The sequence below is a fragment of the Podarcis muralis genome, chromosome 18 (assembly GCF_964188315.1).
Source record: "Podarcis muralis chromosome 18, rPodMur119.hap1.1, whole genome shotgun sequence".
NCBI lineage: Eukaryota > Metazoa > Chordata > Lepidosauria > Squamata > Lacertidae > Podarcis > Podarcis muralis.
This window is the reverse complement of record NC_135672.1, coordinates 9148614-9170075: the sequence shown is the minus strand read 5'-3', so window position 1 is coordinate 9170075 and position 21462 is coordinate 9148614. Positions and strand designations below refer to the sequence as shown.

The following is a 21462-nucleotide window of genomic DNA, read 5'->3' as shown; positions in this document are numbered from 1 at the left end:
TGCGTCTTATAGAGCTGCTCAGGGGGCCTAGGTGGCCCGGAGTGCCTTCCATTGGCTTTTCAAGATTTTGATTCAAAATCATAAACATATCCCCTTTCTTGTTCCTCTTCTAGATTACCGCACGGGCCCCTGCTTCAGCCAAGTCAGCAACCAGATGTGCCAAGGGCAACTCAGTGGTATTGTTTGCACCAAGACCATGTGCTGCGCCACCATCGGGCGGGCATGGGGCCACCCTTGCGAGATGTGCCCCGCCCAGCCCCACCCCTGCCGCCGCGGCTTCATCCCTAACATACGGACTGGCGCTTGCCAAGGTAAGTTCCTCCACCACTCACCCAGCCCCTACTGGAAGCTCAGAACCATTGCCATGATTGACGGGGCCTTTTCGGTGGTGGCCCCAAAGCTGCTGGATGCTGCCCTTTCGGAAAGAGACCTGCTCAAACGGGCCTTTCATAGCCGTTGATGTTCCGAGCGGATTTAACCGCTGCTTTTCAAGGGAGATGGAATCAAAAGGACGTCCGATAAAATACGTTTCTCTCCCTTGAGCCCAAGAGAGGGTTTTCTCGCTTCTAAAACTCCTTTGAAGCAGTCAAACCAGGAGTCCCCAAACACAACAAAATGGGGTTGTTGGTTTTATTGCTGATTTGATGTCACACTAAAGCAGACGAGCAGCTACAAAGCACAGTTTCGCTCAGAGCAGCGGTCGGCAAGGTTTACCTCGCCTGGGCCGGTTCACTCCAGCGGAGATTCCTCCGTGGGCTGGATTCAGCGTGCACATTTGTGATTTTCGGCTTCTGCACAGACGTGACTTCCGGCGCCGGCGTGATTTCCGGCGCTGCGGAAGCGAGTCGCCGTGCTGCGCCGGTTTAGTGCAGTTCGCAGGGACTCGCCGAATGGGCGGCTTGGTTCGGGTGCGGCTCATGGGCCTGTTAAATGACCCCATGGGCTGTTTGTGGTTGATGGGCCTTCGGTTGCTGATCCCTGGCTCAGAGGGTGGGAGAGAAGAAGAAGAAGAGTTTGATATCTCGCTTTATCACTACCCTAAGGAGTTTCAAGGGACGCGGGTGGTGCTGTGGGTTAAACCACTGAGCCTAGGACTTGCTGATCAGAAGGTCGGCGGTTCGAATCCCCGCGACGGGGTGAGCTCCTGTTGCTCGGTCCCTGCTCCTGCCAACCTAGCAGTTCAAAAACACGTCAAAGTGCAAGTAGATAAATAGGTACCCCTCCGGCGGGAAGATAAACAGCATTTCCTTGCGCTGCTCCGGTTCGCCAGAAGCGGCTTAGTCATGCTGGCCACATGACCCGGAAGCTGTACACCAGCTCCCTTGGCCAATAAAGCGAGATGAGCGCCACAACCCCAGAGTCAGGTCACAACTGGACCTAATGGTCAGGGGTCCCTTTACCTTCAAGGAGTCTCAAAGCGGCTAACATTCTCCTTTCCCTTCCTTCCCCACAACAAACACTCTCTGAGGTGAGTGAGGCTGAGAGACTTCAGAGAAGTGTGACTAGCCCAAGGTCACCCAGTAGCCGCATGTGGAGGAGCGGAGACGCAAACCCAGTTCACCAGATTACGAATCTACTCCTCTCAACCACTACACCACACTGGGAGGTCCGGCGTAGATAGCGTTCCGAACAATGGTTTGTGCAAACCAGGGTTTACTGTGCCGCAGACCTGGCAAAATGAAGGTGACCTTTACCTTCAGTGTTCCCAGCTGTCTTCATTTATGTCTCCTCACTTCCTCCCTGCAGATGTGGACGAATGCCAAGCGATCCCCGGGCTTTGCCAAGGAGGAAACTGCCTCAACACGGTGGGGTCCTACGAATGCAAGTGCCCGGTGGGCCACAAGCAGAGCGAGACGAGCCACAAGTGCGAAGGTGAGCGGGGGAGAGAAAGGGGCCGGAAATTTCCGAAGGAGAAACATGTGGGAATGTTCAGGGTGGCAGGAGAGGATATATTGCTTATTAATATCCTTCCTAACTTGTGGCGCTGTGGGTTAAACCACAGAGCCTAGGACTTGCCAATCAAAGGTTGGCGGTTCGAATCCCCACAACGGGGTGCGCTCCCGTTGCTTGGTCCCTGCTCCTGCCAACCTGAATCTGAAGGAGCGTCTCCACCCCAATCGTTCTACCCGGACACTGAGGTCCAGCTCCGAGGGCCTTCTGGCGGTTCCCTCACTGAGAGAAGCCAAGTTACAGGGAACCAGGCAGAGGGCCTTCTCGGTAGTGGCACCTTCCCTGTGGAACACCCTCGCACCAGATGTCAAAGAGAACAACTACTACCAGACTTTTAGAAGGTTAAGAACAGTTTCAGGTTAAGAACGGACCTCCGGGACGAATTAAGTACTTAACCCGAGGTACCACTGTCTGTTGGTTCTCAAATTTAATCCGTTCCGGGAGTCCGTTTGACTCCTGAAACAGTTCAAAAACCAAGGTGTAGTTTCTGATTCGCCACCGAACGTTCAGCTTCCAAAAAACGTTGGCAAACCGGAACACTCACTTCCGGGTTTGCAGCGTCCGGGAGCCGATTTGTGCGGCAACTAAGACGTTTGACTACCGAGGTACGACTGTGCATATGAAATCGTCAGAAAGCAGCGGCGAAAGACAATATTTGCCAAAGCAGCAGGCTGGGGAGGACTGTTTGGTTTCCTAGGGAAACCAGCTCGCCCATTCAGGGAGCCCACCAAACCCAGTATAGCCTTGGAACTGGGTTTGGAGAGACCGGCTGATTGCTGAATGGGATGGAGCTGCAGGCAGCCTGGGGAACCTCAACATCCACCAAGGGGCTTGCCCGTAAAAAGGGAGTTTGCAGTGATCTCAGAGGTTTCCAGGAACCCTCTTCTTCGTGGGGGTTTGTGGGCGAGGTGTGAGTTTCGCTGGGAGCTGGTTGAGAGCCAAGGTGGACGGGTGGAGCCCTGGGCAAGAGCCAGGAGGCCGTGGGGGATGTCTGGAGGAGAAGGAGCTGAAACGAGTCTACCAAACAATCAAAAGTGTTGGAAGGGACCATGTCAAGGAGTGAGAAGTGAAGCTACAGGGGACCAGGCAGAGGTCCACACCTGCCTTGCGGAACAGCCCTCCCATCAGATGTCAAGGAGATAAAGAACTACAGTGCTACCTCGGGTTAAGAACTTAATTCTTTCCGGAGGTCTGTTCTTAAGCTGAAACTGTTCTTAACCTGAAGCGCCACTTTAGCTAATGGAGCCTCCCGCTGCCGCCGGAGCACGATTTCTGTTCTCATCCTGAAACAAAGTTCTTAACCCGAGGTACTATTTCTGGGTTAGCGGAGTCTGCAACCTGAAGCATATGTAACCGGAGGTACCACTGCATACAACTTCTAGAAGACATCTGAAGGCAGCCCTGTATTAGGAAGTTGTTGTTTTTTAATTAAAGTTCTTATATCACATATGTATACATTATCATATTACATTACAGGGCATATTATAATATAATTTCCAACATGTACACAAAGTTTATATGCCAAATTAATGTACCTAAAGCAAGAAAAAAGAAAGAAAAAGACATAAAGCCATTTCAAAATAATATTTCTACCAACACTACAGACTCAATCTTGTTGTGTATTCTTTTTTTTACAAATGAATGTACTCCTATTATTGTATATTTCTTTACAGTTTATCTAATGCATTCCTATATCAATATGTACCCGTATCAGGAAGTTTTTAACCCTTCTCAACCCCCCAATTTTGACACACACACACACCCTCTGCCTGGTTCCCTGTAGCTTCACGTCTTGCGTTGTGGGAACCGCCAGAAGACCCTCGGAGCGGGACCTCAGTGTCCAGGCTGGACGATGGGAGTGGAGATGCTTCTTCAGGGATACAGGGCTGAGACAATTTAGGGCTTGGATAGGCAGCCTTAGGCCCGGGGGCCGAATCCGGCCCAATCGCCTTCTAAATCCAGCCCGCGGACGGTCTGGAAATCAGCGTGTTTTTACATGAGTAGAATGTGTCCTTTTATTTAAAATGCACCTCTGGGTTATTTGTGGGGCATAGGAATTTGTTCATATTTCCCCCCCAAAATATAGTCCGGCCCCCCACAAGGTCTGAGGGACAGTGGACCGGCCCCCTGCCTAGAAAGTTTGCTGACCCCTGGGCTACAACACCCAGGCGACAACATCACCAAGCCAGTCCACTCTCACAGTTCTTGCCATTGCTCTTTCCAGATGTGGACGAATGTACCAGCATCTCAGGAGTTTGCGACGGCGGCGAGTGCACCAACACGGCAGGGAGCTACGTCTGTGCCTGTCCCCGGGGCTTCATGACGAGTCCGGATGGCTCCCGTTGCGTGGGTAAGATGGAGAATCGATTGCTCAATTCGCCATTGCCGCTGTGGACTTACTGGGGTGTTTCTTTTCAAACCATAGCTGTCAAGCGTCCCTTATTTGGCAGGACAGTCCCTTATCCCAGCGCCGTGTCCCGCTGCTGTCCCTTATTGATGGATGTCCCTTAAATTTCCCGGGTTTCAAAGGAAGCAGCTCCTCTCCCTCCCTCCCTGCAGGCCAGGGAGGAGGGAGGCTCCAACTGTGTTGCTTGGCTGCGTTGCTCACCCAATAAGGAGTCTTAAGAACGACTGGGGGGTGGAGCTTGCATGCCTTGTGCTGATCAAATCGGCCGCGTTGCCTGGGGACTCGCCTTTGCTCAGCGCTTCCCAGCGGAGAGGTGACGGTGGTTTTCCTTGCTACATCTCTTCCGCCCCTCGCAGATATCGACGAGGCCAGGGAGGAGGGAGGCTCCAACTGTGTTGCTTGGCTGCCCGGCCCACTCCCCCTCCGGCCTCCTCTCACCAGCCTCGGCCCCCGGGAGCCCCTCCCCGCCGGGTCTGGTGGGAGCCTTGGGCCCTTCCGCCGCCATACTCGCGGCCGCCAAACTGAGCGTCTCTGCCTGGGGCCTCCCCTCTGCCCGTCACCGCCGCTCCCGCTCCCGCTAGGCCGTACTGTGGCTGTGCCGCTGAGGGACCTGGATGAGATGGTCAGCCTGGCATGCAAGCGCTTCTCCCATAGATTTGTAGTGGTAGACTAGCATAGATGGCTTAGTCCTGCTGGCCACATGACCTGGAAGCTGTACGCCGGCTCCCTCGGCCAGTAAAGCGAGATGAGCGCCACAACCCCAGAGTCGGCCACGACTGGACCTAATGGTCAGGGGTCCCTTTACCTTTACCTGTACAGTGTTTTGTGTTGTGTAGGCTCCTATGATGTAAATGGTTTAACCCACAGCGCCACCTGCGTCCCTTACTGTTGCTGTATGTAGACTTTATTCTATTTGTTCTTTATCTTATATTTTGGAAATGTACATCCAGGTTTTTTTTTCCCTTTACATTTTTTGGGGGGCTCCAAGCGAGTGGGGCCCTAAGCTATAGCTTGTTTAGCTTATACATAAATCCCGCACTGCGGGGTTTACAAGTTGGAGTGGGGTGGGGGGACAGAGAAAGGAGTCGCTCTTTTTTCTCTTTTAGGATGGCACGTATGGACGCTAGCATCCTTTCCAGGCTGCCAGAAGAAACCGAGCAAATTTAATTAAGGAGCCTGGTGTGTGTGTGTTTTAAGAAAAATAACTCGCCTCTCCCAGTGGGACCACTTGCAGTACTGACTAGTTCTTACCTTGGCTACGTCATGCGCTGGGGCTTTTTTTCCCCTGCCTCCCCCCTCACCGCACCTCCCAGAGCGAACATGTGCCGTAAATGTGCCGTCACTCGCTGAGAGGAACAATATTTTCTCTGGCCGGGGAGGCTTGCGTCCCAGTGGGTCCTCAAATTACGTCCTGCTTTTCTGAAAGGTTCCTTTGTTCCACCGGACGGGATGAGAATTCCTCGCGAGGCGGAGCGCGCTGGACGTTCCCAAGGCTTCCCTTCCACCCCGTAGACGAGCGGCGATTATGTATTTATTTTTAAAACACAACCCAGCTATGAATAGTTCAAAACATCCCGGCATTGCTAGGAGTTATTCGCGACCTGCCAGACACGGCCAAAACTGTTTCCCAACACTCGGAGCAGGAAATAACTCCATTTCAGATTTACTTTTAAAGTGTTTTTCTTTTTCCCCTTTCCTTTTTTGAATAGCTGCAGTCATTTCTCCTCTGTGCGTATTGCGGATTGGGTTGTAGCCAGCCCTGTTTTTCCTCAAGAGTAGACCCACTGAAACGAACGGACCTGTTTTAGCTGAGTTTATCCATTTCAGCCGGTAAAGCTTAGTTGAACCAAACCCAATATTGGTCCTGCGCAAAGTAGGCCCTTTGAAATGACTTGACTAAGAGCAATTACCGTATTTTTCGCTCTATAAGACGCACCAGACCACAAGACGCACCTCTTGCTGTTCTGGCTTCTGGGATAGCTGTGCAGCCTGCATTCGCTCCATAAGACGCACACACATTTCCCCTTACTTTTTAGGAGGGGAAAAGTGAGTCTTATAGAGCAAAAAATACGGTAAATAGGTACCGCTCCGGCGGGAAGGTAAACGGTGTTTCCGTGCGCTGCTCTGGTTCTCCAGAAGCGGCTTAGTCCTGCTGGCCACATGACCCGGAAGCTGTACGCCGGCTCCCTCAGCCAGTAAAGCGAGATGAGCGCCACAACCCCAGAGTCGGCCACGACTGGACCTAATGGTCAGGGGTCCCTTTACCTAAGAGGTCTTGGAGCTCTGAACAAACAGCTCCCAGAATTCTTTGGGAGAAGTCCTGGTTGTGAATGCTACCCAGAAACCCTCCTTGCCATTTCCAGATCTTCCTGTTGAAGGAGCATCGCTGGGACCAAGCTCTCAGGGGGATGGGAGGGGGAATTTATAGCGGGAAAAGTTCCAAAGGGTTTGGAGGTCAGCAGAAATGTGGTTCACGGCCGCTGCCCCCTCCGCGCCAGCGCTTTTGCAGGCGATCTGCTCTGTGTACCTGCCGTGAAAGCAATAAGTTCAGCCAAGAGACGGGGGGGCAGGGGGTGCTGAGAGGGAGGGAGCTACAAGCTGAAAGAGCCCCCTGTTTTTCCCCAGCCGCCTCACGGCGAGGTTCGTGTCAGATCAACCGAGCCGCCGGCAGAAATGGAAGTTTGTGACCTTAATTCTGAGAGGAGAGTCAACAAGCGGCCTCAGGAATTTGCGGGAAGCATCTGAGTTTAATCAAAAGGAGATGTCAAAGTTAATGAGGAACAAGTGGCACATCGCCCCTCCCTCTCTCTTCCCCCCTGCAGACCCGGTTGCGCAAAGGCATATTTATCGCACGCAGCATAGAACATTACAGTATGGCCGGAGCGCCAGGGCCTGTCCATTTAACTGTTTCTTCCCAACGAATCTTGGCTTTGCGCTCCCATCCATCAATATCTGTTATGTACTGAGTTGAATAGGATCCGAATGCAGCAGTCTGATTGGTCCTAGAACAATAGGATCCAAAATGCAGCAGTCTGATTGGTCCTAGAACAATAGGATCCAAATGCAGCAGTCTGATTGGTCCTAGAACAATAGGATCCAGAATGCAGCAGTCTGATTGGTCCTAGAACAATAGGATCCAGAATGCAGCAGTCTGATTGGTCCTAGAACAATAGGATCCGAATGCAGCAGTCTGATTGGTCCTAGAACAATAGGATCCAAATGCAGCAGTCTGATTGGTCCTAGAACAATAGGATCCAGAATGCAGCAGTCTGATTGGTCCTAGAACAATAGGATCCGAATGCAGCAGTCTGATTGGTCCTAGAACAATAGGATCCGAATGCAGCAGTCTGATTGGTCCTAGAACAATAGGATCCAGAATGCAGCAGTCTGATTGGCCCTAGAACAATAGGATCCAGAATGCAGCAGTCTGATTGGTCCCAGAACAATAGGATCCAAAATGCAGCAGTCTGATTGGTCCTAGAACAATAGGATTCAGAATGCAGCAGTCTGTTTGGTCCTAGAACAATAGGATCCGAATGCAGCAGTCTGATTGGTCCTAGAACAATAGGATCCAGAATGCAGCAGTCTGATTGGTCCTAGAACAATAGGATCCAAAATGCAGCAGTCTGATTGGTCCCAGAACAATAGGATCCAAAATGCAGCAATCTGATTGGTCCTAGAACAATAGGATTCAGAATGCAGCAGTCTGATTGGTCCTAGAACAATAGGATCTGAATGCAGCAGTCTGATTGGTCCTAGAACAATAGGATGCAGAATGCAGCAGTCTGATTGGTCCTAGAACATTAGGATCCAAAATGCAGCAGTCTGATTGGTTCTAGAACAATAGGATCCAGAATGCAGCAGTCTGATTGGTCCCAGAACAATAGGATCCAAAATGCAGCAGTCTGATTGGTCCTAGAACAATAGGATTCAGAATGCAGCAGTCTGATTGGTCCTAGAACAATGCAGCAGTATGACTGGTCCGCAGGAGCCACCCAATCCAGCTCCAGGTAGAAGTGAATCCGCAACCTGATTGGCCTACAGGAGAATCCAGGAATTAGCCAATAACGTGCGGCCCATTGTGTAAATAATGTGTATACAGCAGATATTGTGGGGGAACTTCCATTCCTCCTCACCACTACGAGCTGAATAAAGAGCATGAAATCCACTCTCGACTCCAAGTATATTTCAATCTCTTTGGCCTGCAAGTAATATTGCCAACTTATCATGACTATCCGTGCTTCTCTGCCTTTAACAGCTCCTTGACATGCAGAAATTCGGCAATAATAATAATAATAATAATAATAATAATAATAATAATAATAATAATAATTTATTTATACCCCGCCCATCTGGCTGGGCTTCCCCAGCCACTCTGGGCGGCTTCCAAAAAAATATTAAAACTCTGTAATACATCAAACATTAAAAGCTTCCCTAAACAGGGCTGCCTTCCGATGTCTTCTAAAAGTCTGGTAGATGTTGTTCTCTTTGACATCTGGTGGGAGGGCGTTCCACAGGGAGGGAGCCACTACCGAGAAGGCCCTCTGCCTGGTTCCCTGTAATTTGGCCTCTCGCAGTGAGGGAACCGCCAGAAGGCCCTCGGAGCTGGACCTCAGTGTCTGGGCTGAACGATGGAGGTGGAGACGCTCCTTCAGGTATACAGGACCGAGGCCGTTTAGGGCTTTCATGGTGAGGACCAACACTTTGAATTGTGCTCGGAAACGTACTGGGATCCAATCTAGCATGTCAGGGAGCTTCCTGGCTTGCTCGTTGTCTAAATGCAGGGCGTTTGCTTGCCCAACTCCCCTTCCCTGCAGCGGCGCCTCCCTCAAAGGGTTTGTGCACCAGGCCTCGGCAGGGGGGAAGGAAACCTGGAAAGGTTCCTCGTGAAGCGTCCCAGGAATGGTGGATTTCTTGGGCTCTGACTCACGGCCATCTGGGAGGTGTCTGCGAGGAAATTTCCTCGCAGCCAGAGTCCCACCCAAGGCTTCATTAGCCTTTTGACGTTTGCACCCCGGGCTGTTAATTGCGAGGTTTTCCAATGGAGGGGTTGCGAGAGCAGATGATTAAAGACGGCGTTTCCAGGGCTGGCCAAACGATGCAATTAACAGCAAGCGCTTTGCGGGGGGGGGCTCATCATCCAGCTCTCCTTTGGTGCACAGGCACCCCAGACGAATGAGTCAAACAGGGTTGTATATACTTAGCAGAGGTGGGGTGAGGTCCTCCTCCCCTTTCCTCAATTTCTTTGCCAGTGGGGAGTTTTGGATCTGATTTCTCGCAAGAAATTCGTTTTTCTTGCCATGCTTTCTAGGACTTCGCCGCTGGTGTCTTTGCGGGTGGGGAATGTGGATTGCGGCTTCGCCTTGGAATTCCCCCTTCCTGGAGAAGCTGGTTAAAAGCCAGAGCGAAATGTGCTTGGATATGCTGTTTTATCTATCTATACCTGCAAGGGAAGCGGGTGGCGCTGTGGGTTAAACCACAGAGCCTAGGGCTTGCCGATCAGAAGGTCGGCGGTTCGAATCCCCGCGACGAAGTGAGCTCCCGTTGCTCGGTCCCTGCTCCTGCCCACCTAGCAGTTCGAAAGCACGTCAAAGTGCAAGTAGATAAATAGGTACCGCTCCGGTGGGAAGGTAAATGGCATTTCCGTGCGCTGCTCTGGTTGGCCAGAAGCGGCTTAGTCATGCTGGCCACATGACCCAGAAAAACTGTCTGCGGACAAACGCCAGCTCCCTCGGCCAGTAAAGCAAGAGGAGCGGCGCAACCCCAGAGTCGTCCGCGACTGGTCTTAACTGTCAGGGGTCCCTTTCTCTGATCTCATGCTCAAAGCAGGCTCTGCGCATCAGTGACACCTCTCTTTTCTCGTTCCAGACCAGCGAATCGGCACTTGCTTCTCGGCACTCATCGGCGGTCGGTGCGCTGGGGAGCTACCCGGGCAATACACGAAAATGCAGTGCTGCTGTGATTCCGGGAGATGCTGGGCCATCGGTCAAACTCCGGAAATGTGCCCTGTGAGGGGGTCAGGTGAGTGAGCTCTAGGGAGGGGGTTAGCAAGGCCAGCGGGCCTTGATCTGGCAACATTGGCTTGGCGGCATGACAACAATATTTTGGAAAGTGAGTGATACACTTATGGAAGAAAGCTGTCTGTAGATACCGTATTTTTCGCTCTATAAGACTCACTTTGGTGACAGCAGCCACGAAATTAAAAGATGCCTGCTTCTTGGGAGGAAAGCGATGACAAACCTAGACAGCATCTTAAAAAGCAGAGACATCACCTTGCCAACAAAGGTCCGTATAGTAAAAGCTATGGTTTCCCCAGTAGCGATGTATGGAAGTGAGAACTGGACCATAAAGAAGGCTGATCGCCGAAGAATGGATGCTTTTGAAATCTGGTGCTGGAGGAGACTCTTGAGAGTCCCATGGACTGCAAGAAGATCCAACCTCTCCATTCTGAAGGAAATCAGCCCTGAGTGCTCACTGGAAGGACAGATCCTGAAGCTGAGGCTCTAAGACTTTGGCCACCTCATGAGAAGAGAAGACTCCCTGGAAAAGACCCTGATGTTGGGCAAGATGGAGGGCACAAGGAGAAGGGGACGACAGAGGACAAGATGGTGGGACAGTGTTCTCCAAGAGACCAGCATGAGTTTGACCAAACTGCAGGAGGCAGTGGAAGACAGGAGTGCCTGGCGTGCTCTGGTCCAGGGGGTCACGAAGAGGCGGACACGACTAAACGACTAAACAACAACAACAAGACGCAATTTTCCCCTCCAAAAAAGTAAGGGGAAATGTGTATGCGTCTTATGGAGCGAACGCAGGCGGGAGGCTCTGCTCAGCGCTTCCTTTAAAGAGTCGCGTGGAGCGTGTGTGCTGCTCTTGGGGGCTTTTGGGGGTACACACGCTCCGTGCGCTCTTCAAAGGGAATCGCGGCTCTTAGGGGAGCCTTTTACCTTAGCCGCTCGCAGCTGCTTCCGGGCAGGGAGAGCCTTCATCCCCCAGCCGTGGAGAAGCTGCGTGCGGCTATCCCATAAGCCAGGACAGCAAGAGGCTATCCCAGAAGCCAGATCCCTCTTGCTGTTCCGGCTTCTTGGATTTAGAATATTTTTTTTCTTGTTTTCCTCCTCCAAAAACTAGGTGCGTCTTATGGTCTGGTGCGTCTTATAGAGCGAAAAATACCATATATGGTCTGAATATTCGCCTCACTTTTTCCCCAAATTCTGCCAGTTTTCCGTTTTTAATTTCTCTCCCTTTGCTGCACTCTCTCTTCTCTCTCTTATGCCACACCAACAATGCAACAAGCTCTCATTCCTTCTGTCGCTCATGGTTCAAATCCTGCTCGCGAATTCGCCGTGCTATAGTATTCCTTTAAGGAATCCGAAAGAAGACTTCCGTTCTTCCACAAACAATAATCATCTGGCTTCTCTGGTTTTAGCTGCTACCATATTTTTCGCTCTATAAGATGCACCAGACAACAAGACGCACCTAGTTTTTGGAGGAGGAAAACAAGAAAAACAATATTCTGAATCTCAGAAGCCAGAACAGCAAGAGGGATCGCTGCGCAGTGAAAGCAGCAATCCCTCTTGCTGTTCTGGCTTCTGGGATAGCTGCGCAGCCTGCATTCGCTCCATAAGACGCACACACATTTCCCCTTACTTTTTAGGAGGGAAAAAGTGAGTCTTATAGAGCAAAAAATATGGTAGCTTCACCAATTACAGTCGTACCTTGGTTTTCAAACAGCTTAGTTCTCGAAGGTTTTGGCTCCCGAGCGATCGAAACCCAGAAGTGATTGTTCCAGTTTTCGGGTGTTCTTTTGGAACCCGAATGTCCGATGGGGCTTCCGATTGGCTGCAGGAGCTTCCTGCGACCAATCAGAAGCTGCGCTTTGGTTTTCAAACGTTTTGGAAGTCGAACGGACTTCTGGAACGGATTCCGAGGTACGACTGTAGTTGCTGCCACACTTCTTTACGAAGCTCCTTTATCCTACAGGACCGCCTCTCCTGGTATGTCCACAGAGGAACTTACAGTCTTCAAACAAAAACATCTTGGAGGTCCCAGGCCACAGAGAGGTTAGGCTGGCCTCAACCAGAGCCAGGGCTTTTTCGGCTGTGGCCCCGATCTGGTGCTCTGTCCCAAGAGACTAGGGCCCTGCGGGACTTGACATCTTTCCGCAGGGCCTGCAAGACAGAGCTGTTCCACCAGGCCTTTGGCCAGGGTACAGCCTGACCCCCTCCCTCGGCAATCTTCACAGAACTTCACAGTGGCTAGCCCAACGGTTGCCATCAATTTGATTTGGAGTAATTTTTTAATGAAATGATTTTAGAATGTTGCATTATTTTACTGTTGTTAGCCGCCCTGAGCCCGGCTTCGGCTGGGGAGGGCGGGATATAAATAAAGTTGTTTATTATTATTATTATTATTATTATTATTATTATTATTATCCTTCCACCTTAAGCGGGAAATGACGGTTTGGTTCTCTGCTTTGCCCTCCCCAGATGAATATCGCCGGCTGTGCATCGAAGGCCTCCCAGTTGTTCCGGGCTTCCCTGGAACATTTCCCGGGGTCCCTGGCTTCGGCCCCAACGGCGTTGGACCAGGAATTAGTGGTCCCGGTGCCTTTGGTCCAAATGGCGCTAACGGTCAAGGTGGGATCCCCGGACTGCCTGGGATGGGGCCCGGAAGCTCAAGCATCGGTAAGTGCGAAAAATGTACATCAAGTTTCTAGACCTCATGGTTCAGTGGGAAAGGGCTGCCTTATGCCGATTCAGGACTTTGAGCCCGAGAGATGCTGGAGATTTAACCTGGGATTTTCTGCCAGGCAAAGCATTACAGTGGTACCTCGGTTCTCGAACTTAATCCGTTCCGGAAGTCCGTTCCGAAACCAAAGCATTCCAAAACCAAGGCGTGCTTTCCCATAGAAAGTACAGTGGTGCATCGGTTTAAGAACAGACCGGTCTAAGAACGATTTGGTTTACGAACGCTGCAAAACCAGAAGTAGTGTCCCAGTTTGCGAACTTTACCTCAGTCTAAGAACAGAATAGAACAGAGGGACACGGGTGGCACTGTGGGTTAAACCACAGAGCCTAGGACTTGCCGATCAGAAGGTCGGCGGTTCGAATCCCCGCGACGGGGTGAGCTCCCGTTGCTCGGTCCCTGCTCCTGCCACACTTATTTTCCGGGTTTGGGTTCCACGTTGTTTGAGTACCAAGGCTTTTGAGAACCAAGGCACCACTGTTTAACTGAGCTGCCGTCTGTCTGCTAAAGTAAGAGTTGAATGCCTAGTGTTCTGTTATAGTAATGGTTTATTATTTATACCCCGCCCATCTGGCTGGGTTTCCCCAGCCACTCTGGGCAGCTCCCAACAGAATATTAAAATACAATAACCTATTAAACATTAAAAGCTTCCCTAAACAAGGCTGCCTTCAGATGTCTTCTAAAAGTCTGGTAGTTGTTCTCTTTGACATCTGGTGGGAGGGCATTCCACAGGGCGGGTGCCACTACCGAGAAGGCCCTCTGCCTGGTTCCCTGTAACTTGGCTTCTCGTAGTGAGGGAACCACCAGAAGGCCCTCGGTGCTGGACCTCAGTGTCCGGGCAGAACGATGGGGGTGGAGACGCTCCTTCAGGTATACAGGACCAAGGCCGTTTAGGGCGTTAAAGGTCAGCACCAACACTTTGAATTGTGCTCGGAAACGTACTGGGAGCCAGTGTAATTCTTTCAAGACCAGTGTTATGTGGTCTCGGCGGCTGCTCCCAGTCCCCAGTCCAGCTGCCACATTCTGGATTAGTGGTAGTTTCCAGATCCCCTTCAAAGGCAGCCCCACGGAGAGCGCATGGCAGTAGTCCAAGCGGGAGATAACCAGAGCATGCACCACTCTGGCCAGACAGTCCACGGGCAGGGAGGGTCTCATCCTGTGTACCAGATGGAGCTGGTAGACACAGAATGGACCTTCACCTCACCTCCATGGACAGCTGTTGAGCAAAAGATCCCTGCGTTGGAGGGGGTCAGACTAAATGACCCTCAGGTGTCCCCCCCAACTCTTCCCCGCTCACAGCAGCAGCAGTAACCGCCCCTGGTGTTTTTGCAGGAACAGCCACCCTCAACCAGACCATCGACATCTGCAAGCATTTCACCAACCTGTGCTTGAACGGGCGCTGCATCCCCACCCCATCCAGCTACCGCTGCGAATGCAACATGGGCTACAAGCAAGACATGCGGGGAGAATGCATTGGTGAGTTGGGGGGTCCCGGGACCACGGGTGCATGCATGCGCAGCCTTGGCTGACGGAGCAAAGCTCATGCTAAGAGAATTCTTGCCGCAGTTGTCGCCATAGCTGTCAACCATCCCTTATTTGGCGGGACAGTCCCTTATCCCAGCGCTATGTCCCGCTGCTGTCCCTTATTGATGATGTCCCTTAAATTCCCCGGGTTTCAAAGGAAGCAGCTCCTCTCCCTCCCTCCCTGCCAGCCAGGGAGGAGGGAGGCTCCAACTGTGTTGCTTGGCTGCGTTGCTCACCCAATAAGGAGTCTAAGAACGACTGGGGGGGTGGAGCTTGCATGCCTTGTGCCGATCAAATCGGTCGCGTTGCCTGGGGACTCGCTTTTGCTCAGCGCTTCCCAGCGGAGAGGTGACGGTGGTTTTCCTTGCTGCATCCCCTTTGCCGGGTTGCTGCGCTGTGGGAACCACCGCTTGAGGCTTCGTTTGGCTGCTGGCTGGGCTTTCTGCCTTTGGCTCGGAGGGGCTCAGAAGTCAAACATACCTGTGCTCTGAAAATCCCTTATTTTGGCTGCTGATCCCTAATTTTCGAGGCTGCTGGTCCCTTATTTTCAAATCTGTAAGTTGACAGCTATGGTTGTTGCATACATGAACGGTCTTTTATCTTCCCTTGGTATCTCTCTCCACCTTTCCTTGCCAAGACATGGACGAGTGTTCGAGTAGTCCCTGCCTCCATGGCGATTGTGTGAACACGCCCGGCTCGTACCACTGCAAATGCCACGAGGGATTTCAGAGCACCCCCACCAAGCAAGCTTGCATTGGTAAGTTCGGGGAGAAGCTGGGTGCCATCTTGGGGAACTGGTGCAAAAAATCCCTCCTTTTCGATTGGTGGTTATTGTAATAATAATAATAATAATAATAATTTTTGTTTATACCCTGCCCTCCCCAGCCTAGGCCAGGCTCAGGGCAGCTAACAAGCAATAATAAAAACAAGTTATAATTTAAAAAACTGCTCCTTTATCCCTTATGGGTAGCCAAGAGCTTGTATAGAGTCCTTAAGTAGGTTTTCTATCGGTAGGAGAAATTAAGAGAGGCCTTTCAGAATTGCGTTCGACCGAGCGACTCCTCCGGTTGAGTCGCCTCCGACATGATTAAGGACCTGAGCCTTTGATAAGACGCCAAGCACGTTCCCCATTCCGCAGAGTATCCAGCACAGGGAAGAGACGAGAAGTTTGAGCTACATGGCTAAAGAGCGTTTTATTCCTAACTACGCAGGCAGAAAAGAAACATACATGCTCTCTCTGTGAGAGCAGAGAGCAACTGAACAACAAAGTAACATCACATCCGTCTCCTATCTTCTGTGAGACTTCCAACAGCCTGGAATCTCTGGAATGTAAACAGAGTTTTGCGACTCAAAAGCACTGCACAGTGGCAGCACACAGAAACCAACATCCTCCCCCTTTCTGTGAATACCACTGGGCAGTGTGTCATGTACAATCTCAGTACAAACCCAGTTTCTGTACATAGGTACAGGGTTGATCCTTCGGAACAACCTTGGACAATAAATTAGCAGGCCCACCAGAGAATATTGAGAAGCAAAGCAGCTAGTAAGCCTGATCTTTATTCAAGGAGCTGTTGCAACAGGGTCCCCCGCTCATCGCACGCAGGAGAGAGGAGAACCCTGAACAATGGTGTGCAAGCCCTTATATAGACTTTTGAAATTGCCTGCCCTGTAGCTCAAGACACGCCCCCCAATGAGCATAATGGTCACAAATCCAGTACTTTCAGGACTGGCGCAGTCCATAAAAGTCCAGTTACAGCTAGGTAGCTGTGTTGGTCTGCTGTAGTCGAAACAAAACAAAACAAAACAAATTAAATTAAATTAAATTTAAAAATTCCTTCCCGTAGCACCTTAGAGACCAACTAAGTTAGTTATTGGAATGAACTTTGGTGTGAATGCACACTTCTTCAGTTGCAGCACTTACAACTTTAACATTATGGGATACAGTGGTACCTCGGGTTACATACGCTTCAGGTTACAGACGCCGCTAACCCAGAAATAGTACCTCGGGTTAAGAACTTTGCTTCAGGATGAGAACAGAAATTGTGCTCCGGCGGCGCGGCAGCAGCAGGAGGCCCCATTAGCTAAAGTGGTGCTTCAGGTTAAGAACAGTTTCAGGTTAAGAACGGACCTCCGGAATGAATTAAGTACTTAACCCGAGGTACCACTGTATAGAACACCACACCAGAACAAAGTGAGGAGAAGAGAAAGTAAGACCCAGACTCCTTCTGGCCTATTATAGTCAGTATGTCCTTGACAAACAGATAGCAGAACCCATTTAAATCAGCTGTACGCAACTTCCCGGAAGGAATAACCCAAACAACAGAAACCTCCTGCCTGTTTCTTTCACGTAGAAAGAAACCTTCCAGAACCCTCTTGAATTAATCAGAACAGGAAAGATCTCTACCCATCAGATCAATACTTTCTGTACTAAGAAATGCAAATGGACAGTTCTGACTTAACGCCTTTTTGGTTCCCTGCTAGACATTGACGAGTGCATCATGAACGGACTGATGTGCCGGAACGGGCGTTGTGTCAACACTGACGGCAGCTTCCAGTGCATCTGCAACGCCGGCTTTGAAATCACTCCAGACGGGAAGAACTGTGCCGGTAAGGATTAGGCCCTTTTTGTCATGGGGTGGGGGTGAGGGGTGGGGCATGCGAGGCCCTCTGTCTGGTTCCGTCAGGGAAGAACAAGATGGAGTAGAGAGCCAAAATGGATGGGTCTGTAGGGGCGGGGGAGCAATCAGTTGAAGCCTCTGGGAAGACTTAGCGAGGGAGGAAAAGGTGAGGGGGAGAGGCGAAAAGGAAGGAAAGAAAGAAAGAAAGGAAGGAAGAAAGAGAGAGAGAGAGAGAGAAAGGGGAGGGAGGGAGGGAGGGAGGGAGGGAGGGAGGGAGGGAGGGAGGGAGGAAGGAAGGAAGGAAGGAAGGAAGGAAGGAAGGAAGGAAGGAAGGAAGGGGAAGGGGAAGGAAGGAAGGAAGGAAGGAAGGAAGGAAGGGGGAGGAAGGAAGGAAGGAAGGAAGGAAGGAAGGAAGGAAGGAAGGAAGGAAGGAAGGAAGGAAGGAAGGAATACAGAAAGAAGGGAGGGAGGGAGGGAAGAAAGAAGGAAGGGGAAAATGAAGAAGGAAGGGAGGGAGGGAGGGAGGGAGGGAGGGAGGGAGGGAGGGAGGAAGGGGAGGGAGGAAGGAAGGAAGGAAGGGGAAAATACAGAAAGAAGAAGGGAGGGAGGGAGGGAGGGAAGAAAGAAAGAAGGAAAGGGAAAATGAAGAAGGGAGGGAGGGAGGGAGGGAGGGAGGGAGGGAGGGAGGGAGAAAGAAAGAAGAAGGAAGGAAGGAAGGAAGGAAGGAAGGAAGGAAGGAAGGAAGGAAGGAAGGAAGGAAGGAAGGGCAAGTGGGGGAGGAAGAGAGCCCCCTTTTGGCTCTCGCCTCTCCCATCACTATTTTTATTTGCATGAAAGGAACCTAGACAGCTACTGTTGACTGAGTCAGGCCATTGGTCCATCTATCTCAGTCTACACTGACTGGCAGCTGCCCTCCAGAGATTCGGGGGGAGCCTCTCCCAACTCGTGGGGCAGACGCTCCACCGCTGAGCTATGGCCCTTCCCCAGATAAGCTCCCGGGAGATTTTTCTCAGCTGGAGAAAGAAAGGGGGGAAACGGTTTCCTGCTCCAGTTTCCGCAAATCCTCTGGCCCCCCCACCTTGGGAAGGGGCTTCCCCGAGTCAGTGATGCCAGGGGAGGCCGTGGCGGGTAGGGGGAGAAATCCCCATGGTAAATTGCTCCCTCCCTTCCTCCCGCAGATCACGACGAATGCGCCACCACCAACATGTGCCTCAATGGGATGTGCATCAACGAAGACGGGAGCTTCAAATGTATCTGCAAACTGGGCTTCGTCCTGGCTCCCAATGGGCGATATTGTGTCGGTGGGTAGACTGCGGAAAAGCTTTACCAGGGATCGCGAGCGGGAGAGGCTTGCATTTCCAAAAACATGAGCAAAGTCTTTGCCCTCCACTTGCAACAACCCCGATCAGGTGTTCTCCCGACGGTTTTCCGGCTTGTTAAATCTGCACACGGCTTTATTGCGGTCCGTAGACCCACAATACACAGTGCGGCATAGTATGCCGCATTTTTCGCTTCATAGGACGCACCCGACCATAGGTCGCACCTTGTTTTAAGGGGGAGAACAAGAAAAAAATAATTCTCCCCCTCTCTGCTCAGCGCCCCTTCAGCGAAGCGGCAGGAGAAAACGGAGCCCCTTCCGTTTCTCCTCCAACTCCACTGAAGGGGCGCTGCGCAGAGAGGGAAAGCTGTGCAGCGCTTCTCCAGCGAAGCGAAGCCAGGAGAGCAGGAGGGATCGGTGCGCACTGACCCCTCTCGCTCTCCAGGCTTCAGCGAAGCAACCCGAAGACTCCAGAGCATGGGGTGAGCGCTCCCTCTGCGCTTCGGAGGCTTCACGTTGCTATCACTGAAGCCAAGGAGCCGGCATTCACTCCATAAGACGCACACACATTTCCCCTTAGTTTTGGGAGGGGGGGAGTGCATCTTATAGAGCGAAAAATACGGTATATATCAACATTAAAGTTATTAGTCACCAGAGGAGCTTTAGCCTGTACTAGGGCTGACAAACGTCCAGAATTTCCCTGACATAGCCAGGATTTGCCTGCCATTAATGGCACATGGCAGCTCATCATCATCATCATCATCATCATCATCATCATCATCATTTACTATTTCTACCCCGCCCTGAGACGCGGGTGGCGCTGTGGGTTAAACCATAGAGCCTAGGACTTGCTGATCAGAAGGTTGGCGGTTCAAATCCCTTGAAGGGGTGAGCTCCCGTTGCTCGGTCCCTGCTCCTGCCAACCTAGCAGTTCGAAAGCACGTCAAAGTGCAAGTAGATCAATAGGTACCACTCCGGCGGGAAGGTAAACGGCATTTCCGTGCGCTGCTCTGGTTCGCCAGAAGCGGCTTAGTCCTGCTGGCCACATGACCCGGAAGCTGTATGCCGGCTCCCTCGGCCAGTAAAGCGAGATGAGCGCCGCAACCCCAGAGTCGGCCACGACTGGACATAATGGTCAGGGGTCCCTTTACCTTTACCTTTCCCTGGCAGACGTCGATGAGTGCGAGACCCCTGGAATCTGCATGAACGGCTGGTGCATCAACACAGAGGGCTCCTTCCGCTGTGAGTGCCTGGGGGGCCTGGCCATCGGCGTGGACGGGCGGGTCTGCGTCGACACCCATGTCCGCAGCACCTGCTACGGCGGCATCAAGAAGGGCACCTGCGCCAGGCCTTTCCCCGGCGCCGTCACCAAGTCCGAGTGCTGCTGTGCCAACCCGGACCATGGGTTCGGGGAGCCTTGCCAGCCTTGCCCTGCCAAGAACTCAGGTGAGTTGAAGAAAAGCGATTTGTACATGCCTGTAAGGATTCTGGGAATTCAGGTTCCTCCCCACCCCCATGGCAGTAGATAAGAAGTCCAACGAAAGGAAGAAGAAGAGTTTGGATTTTATATCCCGCTTTATCACTACCCTAAGGTGTCTCAAGATGGGACGTGGGTGGCGCTGTGGGTTAAACCACAGAGCCTAGGGCTTGCCGATCAGAAGGTTGGCGGTTCGAATTCCCACGACGGGGTGAGCTCCCGTTGCTCGGTCCCTGCTCCTGCCAACCTAGCAGTTCGAAAGCACCTCAAAGTGCAAGTAGATAAATAGGTACCGCTCCGGCGGGAAGGTAAACGGTGTTTCCATGCACTGCTCTGGTTCGCCAGAAGCGGCTTAGTCATGCTGGCCACATGACCTGGAAGCTGTAGGTCGGCTCCCATGGCCGATAAAGCGAGATGAGCGCCGCAACCCCAGAGTTGGCCACGACTGGACCTAATGGTTAGGGGTTCCTTTACCTTTACCTTTAAGGAGTCTCAAAGCGGCTAACAATCTCCTTTCCCTTCCTCCCTCACAACAAACACTCTGTGAGGTGAGTTGGGCTGGGAGACTTCAGAGAAATGTGACTAGCCCAAGGTCACCCAGCAGCTGCAGGTGGAGGAGCGGGGAATCGAACCCGGTTCACCAGATTACGAGTCCATCGCTCTTAACCACTACACCACGCTGGCTCATTTCTAACTGGAATGTCTTACCACATTCCAACACCACAGACCACAGCGCCACCCGCGTCCCACAAGGCCAATTAGGACAATAAGGTCTGAGCATTCTCAGTGTCCATGGAATACAGCGGCTCTTTCAGCACGCGAATGTAGAAAGCCTTAGAATCGCTGAGTTGACAAAGACTTGTGGTTTTTTTCGCAGCTGAATTCCAAGCTCTCTGCAGCAGTGGCATCGGCATCACAGCTGACGGAAGAGGTAAGTTTCGGGGAAAGTGACCCCACCCCACCCTTCAGCAGCTTGTGGGGGGTTGTGCAAGGCTGGGGCCTCTGCAGAAACTCATTCCTGATGGTGTTTCATTGAGACATAGTCTTAAAATCCGTGGTCCCAACTCAGTCCGCGAACGAAAGCACCGGACCGCCTGTAATTGATCATTTCCGCTCTGATTCGCATAAATATGGTCTTACAGTCATACCTCGGCTTACAGACGCTTCGGGTTGCGCGATTTCAGGTTGCGCACTGTGCCGAACCCGGAAGTACCGGAACGGGTTACTTCTGGGTTTCAGCGCATGCACAGAAGCACTAAATCACACTTTGTGCATGCGCAGAAGCGTCAGATCTTAACTTACGCATGCGCAGAGGCAGCGCTAAAGGTTGCAAACGTGCTTCCCGCACAGATCACGTTCGCAACCCAAGCGTCCGCTATTTTATAATAATAATATAATAATAATAATTTATTATTTATACCCC

General features: G+C 51.6%; 1 protein-coding gene across 1 annotated transcript in view; it reads left to right on the top strand.

Annotated features, from left to right (window-relative positions):
* The window catches only part of FBN3 (fibrillin 3), a 138011-nt gene that overhangs the window by 45680 nt on the left and 70869 nt on the right, over nucleotides 1-21462 (top strand). The window contains exons 7-17 of the mRNA XM_077921925.1: nucleotides 114-311; nucleotides 1747-1872; nucleotides 4175-4300; nucleotides 10226-10378; nucleotides 12844-13041; nucleotides 14435-14578; nucleotides 15264-15383; nucleotides 17108-17233; nucleotides 18423-18545; nucleotides 19733-20008; nucleotides 20917-20970. Coding sequence (XP_077778051.1) covers nucleotides 114-311; nucleotides 1747-1872; nucleotides 4175-4300; nucleotides 10226-10378; nucleotides 12844-13041; nucleotides 14435-14578; nucleotides 15264-15383; nucleotides 17108-17233; nucleotides 18423-18545; nucleotides 19733-20008; nucleotides 20917-20970 — 1644 coding nt within the window. The remainder of the gene's footprint in view (nucleotides 1-113; nucleotides 312-1746; nucleotides 1873-4174; nucleotides 4301-10225; nucleotides 10379-12843; nucleotides 13042-14434; nucleotides 14579-15263; nucleotides 15384-17107; nucleotides 17234-18422; nucleotides 18546-19732; nucleotides 20009-20916; nucleotides 20971-21462) is intronic.